Source organism: Sipha flava, unplaced genomic scaffold (assembly GCF_003268045.1).
Source record: "Sipha flava isolate LNK unplaced genomic scaffold, YSA_version1 124_pilon_pilon, whole genome shotgun sequence".
NCBI classification, from domain to species: Eukaryota; Metazoa; Arthropoda; class Insecta; order Hemiptera; family Aphididae; genus Sipha; species Sipha flava.
The window spans coordinates 1,051,079-1,057,099 of NW_020271750.1; the positions used below are offsets into that span (position 1 = coordinate 1,051,079).

The following is a 6,021-nucleotide window of genomic DNA, read 5'->3' on the forward strand; positions in this document are numbered from 1 at the left end:
TCAAGGGCGCCCATATGAGGGGGCAAGGGAGGGACATGTCCCCCCCTGGAAAATGTCAAAAATCTTGAAAAATTGTTAACTATGATCAGAATCTATTTATTTAAATATAATTTAAAAATTTAATTTAATATAGTATGAATGTTTGTAATCTGTTGATGAAAAATCGGTTTATTTAGTTTGGCAAATCAGGTTATCAGCTATAAATAACAACAGGCTTTTTCCTTTCTATTCTATGGATAATTATCAATTCTTAAAATATTGTGTATTTCCAGAAATACGGTATGTATATGTGTGTGTACACAACCATAATATTTATATAATATTTGTAAATTAATATTTTAATAAATATAAGTAATGTTTTAAATGTCCAATTTATATTATTAATTAAATAAAAATTTCAATAAATTACTTTTATAGTAAATTGGTTAAATAATTATTATTATTTTATAGTCTTCCAGTTTGATATATATAATGTAAAATTGTAAACCTCTTCCTATATCGTAGGTCATTCCTATTTATGAATAAATTGATAAATTAAAATGTTGTCCCCCCCTTGAAAATTTTTCTATGGGCGCTCTTGGTCGTAGTACTAAATAATACCTATAACTGTTCATTTTTAATTAATGGTCAAATATAATAAATTATTCTGAAAACTGCCTCTATATTATATTATAATTAATTAATTATATTATATTATTATTATAGAATTCGATTTTAAATTGTCAAAGGTTATTTAGAAATCGTCATAGCTACGAAAATATAGTACACAACTCTAATATTTAATTGGAAATCTATATTTACTTCATGGTTTTAAATAGTTATAGTATTTTTTTTCTAAATGTTTTCAAAAAATTGTTATACCAAGTATTTTTTTTGGAAATAATTATAAGCTTGCAAAAGAACTGTCATCAAAAAATATTCCTAATTTTTAATAATATCGTTGATAAAATAATTTTTATGATTACTTAAATTATTTTATGATATTAAATTCATTTAAAAAAAAAAAGGTTAGGAAATAACTTGTACTTAAAGGATAATATATTGTTATTGTGTTGGAATAATATAAATAATTTGACATCTATTGCAATGATGTATGTCGAAATTGATAAAATTATTGTCACTGTTAGATTGATTCATTTCAAGGTGGATATATATCTGTATAAATTGTGTTCAAAAAGAATTCTAACTATTCCAGCATCCAAACTGTGCTGCAACTAAAAATGGGACTGGGGGTGATCAGCACTGTCTAGGGGCCTCAACTTAGAAAAATTGAGGACTCAAAATGCATAGAATTTATCATACTGTATACATTTGAGAGAATATCAAGACCAGTGGCACAGTAATTATTTTTCATTATTTTCCAAATTAAAGTTTTGTCTCCCTCATATCCGAGAGGTCAATTTCCCCCGCCCCTTTATCTGATGACACTGCAAAGACATAAGGTAAATTGAAAAATAACAAATATTCTAATTTACTGTAAATATTAATAGAGCTAATAACGTCAGAGTTTAAATTGTTTATCATATTTATAGATTTTATATTATATTTAGTGATAACAAACACAGGATGATAATGAAACTATCGTTAATTTCAGCCATGATCACTGCTCCGAAAAACTAACTCACGTTGCTGTTGCGATTCTCTCGTTAAAATAGTAATATCATTATCAGATGTTACAAAAAAAAAATAGCAGTTTACCATCACTACGGTGTTTTCTGTGTTTAAGAATATCGAAATAGTCGTGATTAGGCAATTGCCATTGATGTTGGAAATAATATACCACGGTATCTATCGAATATACCACGGTGCATACTGAAAATACCACAGCTAGGTAATTACCATGAATAACAATTGTGTTATTGATTAGAATTCATATGCAAGTATAATTAAAAATGCATCAACATTTTTTTTTAAATAAGCGAAAGAATATTTTTCTGACGCCTAATTGAACGAATTCAGTTTTGAAACGATTTGTACTATTCATCTGGTGGACTAATAATTATTACGTTCTACACTGAACTATCAATGCCAATCAGAATATGATCAAAACATTGCCATTTTTCGGTGCCTTTCACGTGGTTGGTCACACTGTACTCGTCTCCTCTATCTCGCAGTTATCATGGTTTTCCGAAATCCCGTCGTGCGAGCGTGCTACCTGCAAATATTTCAACTTAATGTTCGATACCCACCGTCGTAACTAAATGGTTAAAGTATTTTTCTAATTACTTCGATACTGTAAGAAATTCGTTTCCTGAATCTTTCAAATTGAAGATTGCCCTAATGCCGATGTCATGCGCTCGTTATTCAACTAGTTTCAGGATAGTATAAAAGGTTAGTATTTTGTTTCTATTGCCCAACTAATAAACGATGGTGACAGTCGTGTTACCATTCGACGTCGTTTTATCGTCCATTATCACCTTGATTAAGTCTTTCTCAATATTCAATGTATTTTTGCCTCCTGCGTAACAGGCGGTTTTTCGCACGACATTGTACGAGCACCGAGCTGCGATTGTTTTCGATCGCTTTCCTGTTGTGTTCACAGCAGTGTTAATTTTGGACCCAGACGTTACACGAACCGACTTCAAGACGGCTGCCATGACGAATTTGAATGGGGTCGTGACGCCGCCGTCAACGCCGTCACCGAATCTACTGCAGATGAATATGGCCAGGGAGAGGGAGAAGTATTTGGAAGAGTACAATTTTCCATTTTGTGAAGCTGCCACTAAGTTTGAAAAACTGGCAAAGATCGGTCAAGGCACCTTTGGGTACGTTATATTTTTATTATCCGATTGTTGTTGCAATGTTATCATTTGTTTATAAAAGCATATGCTATGACCTTAGTTTTGCGGACATTTAACATGATAAACGATTCCTTAATTTCGTTATCATAGTTGTTATTTTTTCTAGAAACATGGTTTTTTTAACCGATAAACTGATAACCGATACTTACTTATCTATTGATTGAAAAGTTTAATATTTACATTTTATCATACATTATATACGTATTTGTAAATACTCTTATTTTTGATTTTATACTAGCTTCATTGAAAACTCCAAGTTTGTCTTATGTTGTTTCATATATTTTTACTTAATATTTGAAATAGAGTTGATTTTATGACATACCTATATTGATAAAACTGATTTTAATTAATATGTAATACTATGAAATTAACCGCTACTTAATTTATTTATTATTGTAAAATTATTAACCAAATCAAGTATTTAAATGTAAAGAAGTTTGTTTTTTAATATTTTAGTGAAGTGTTCAAAGCACGAGATAAAAAAAATCATAAAAAACTGGTTGCTATGAAAAAAATTCTAATGGAAAATGAAAAAGAAGGAGTAAGTTAATATTTACAATATTTGAATAAAAATAATAATTTAAAGTATTCAATATTAATTATTTGTTACCCAATGAAGGCACTATAGTCACAATTAAAATTAATGATTCATTTAGTTTTAATTGCTTATTATATAATTAATATACTACGGACTTTTTTAATAACTAAATTATTTAACCAATATTATTTCTATATTTTGACTGAATAACTTCTGATTCTTATTAATATCTTAGTTTTTTTTATCTAAGACTGAATTCATATATAAATAAACAAATTATGAAAATTATATTTTAATCATAAATATTATTAGAAAATTCAATCTGTTTTTAAAGAATTGAAATACTCATACGATAATAAATTTGTTGATTACACCTAGATAAGATTTATAAATTAATCAACGTTTAGTAGAACTGATGATTTTATAATATATAATAAATTTAATAGTATTACTTGACTAAGTACGAGAATAATTTTCAATTGGTTTTAAATCAGTTAGCATTAATATAAACATAAACTTTCACTAGATAGTAATAAATTTATTTCTTTTTATTGGTTAATAGAAATAATTACAAATGTATTTCTGTAATAGTATTGATATATTTATATATGTATATATTTATACAATTTCACATTTATTTTTCTTTGAACATAATGTTTAATTATAATAATTAATGCAATGCAATTATAATTAATAAAAATATGCCTTAATTTACAACATTTTTACTATTGAAAATGCATTTCCTGGATGTAACTTATATAAAAACAATTAACTCTTTCAACTGCTTAGTTTATATAATACCATTTTGAATATTAATGTTTTAATAATTTATTAATAATGTAATTTTTGATTTCAGTTTCCGATCACTGCATTAAGAGAAATCCGAATATTACAATTGTTAAAACATGATAATGTAGTAAATCTATTAGAAATATGTCAAACTAGAGGTAATTATAATTTAATCATAACTAAAAATTTCCTATGATTAATTTTTTTACAAATCTTATGTAGCTAATCAGTTTAACCGTTATCGATCTACATTTTATTTGGTATTTGAATTTTGTGAACATGATCTTGCTGGTCTATTATCAAATACTAAAGTGAAATTCAGTTTAGGAGAAATTAAACAAGTAATCCAACAAATGCTTAATGGTCTCTACTACATACATAGCAACAAAGTAAATTTACTAAAAAATAAATGTATTGCTTACTATGTAAGTTGATGATTGAAACCCACTATGTATGTATCAGATATTACATCGTGACATGAAAGCTGCAAATGTTTTAATTACAAAGTCTGGAACACTAAAATTAGCTGATTTTGGTCTTGCCCGAGCGTTCAGTGCCCAGAAAAATGGTCAGCCAAATAGGTAAAATCAAATATAGTTAATTATTCTAAGTATTACATTTTTTTGTAAAATAGTACTGTAAAAAAGTGTATTCATGTGTATTAATTTGTATTATTTATAGGTACACAAATCGAGTGGTAACATTATGGTATCGTCCTCCTGAGTTGCTGCTTGGTGACCGTAACTATGGTCCACCTGTGGATCTATGGGGAGCTGGCTGTATCATGGCCGAAATGTGGACTCGTAGTCCAATTATGCAGGGTAATTCAGAACAACAACAGTTGACATTGATATCCCAGTTGTGTGGATCAATAACTCCAGAAGTATGGCCCAAAGTAGAATCATTAGACCTTTACAATCAATTGGAATTGGTCAAAGGACAAAAACGAAAGGTTAATGTTTACATGTTATGATTCTTTCTTTCTCAGTGTTTAACCTGAAATTTAACTGTAGGTAAAAGAACGATTAAAGCCATATGTAAGAGATCCAATGGGATGTGATCTATTAGATAAATTATTGGTGTTAGACCCAGCCAAGAGATTTGATGCTGACTCAGCATTAAACCATGACTTTTTCTGGACTGATCCCATGCCATGTGATTTATCAAAAATGTTATCACAACAAACACAAAGTAATTTTGAATATTTGGCTCCACGCCGACTCAATAACCACCAATCATCTGCTATGCGACCAGCATCAGCTGTTGCCAGCCAAGGCTCATCTACATCTGCTACCTCAGGATTTCACGAACGTGTTTTCTAGCGCAAGTGAATGGCAGCTTATGCGGCCACTTATAACTAATTTTCAACTATTTATTTTTTTTTTACATTTTTATAATTCTTTCTTATTTTGGTTTAGATAAGATTTATATGTTTGTGTAAATAAATATTTACGTTTATAAAATAATTTTATATTGAACTTATATTATAATAACTATTAATTACTTAATGGAATAAGTAAAAATATATTTTTTTTTATTATTCGCGTTTATTTCCTGTCTAAAAACTTGTATGGTTTTTAAAATTAAAAATGTTTAAATTCAAGTAATTACTATACATAAAATGATTATGTATTTTATTTTAAATGTTTTAATCTTCTAATTAAAAACAGGAAAACCGATTTGTTAAATGTTACTGTTCAAATAAATTTGTATGTATTAATAACAATTTATAAATTAAGTTTTGATTTTGAATTACTATTCATTACTGGGAATAAATAATATGTTATATTTACCTTATGTTTACATAACTTTGATTTGTTTCCTGCTGTGAGGATTAATGAAAATAATTTCGTAAAAAAATTTAGATTGAAGAATACTTGTTTTAACAAAATG

At 27.7% G+C, this 6,021-nt stretch overlaps 1 protein-coding gene across 1 annotated transcript; it reads left to right on the forward strand.

The window, feature by feature from the left end:
• The first annotated feature begins 2,113 nt into the window (after positions 1–2,113).
• LOC112694196 (cyclin-dependent kinase 9) lies at positions 2,114–5,572 on the forward strand. The gene is made up of 8 exons (XM_025569594.1): positions 2,114–2,331; positions 2,470–2,765; positions 3,258–3,342; positions 4,196–4,286; positions 4,351–4,517; positions 4,591–4,709; positions 4,810–5,080; positions 5,142–5,572. The coding sequence occupies exons 2-8, from the start codon at positions 2,596–2,598 to the stop codon at positions 5,448–5,450; spliced, it is 1,212 nt and encodes a 403-aa protein (XP_025425379.1). The 5' UTR covers positions 2,114–2,331; positions 2,470–2,595; the 3' UTR covers positions 5,451–5,572.
• Positions 5,573–6,021: the final 449 nt, after the last annotated feature.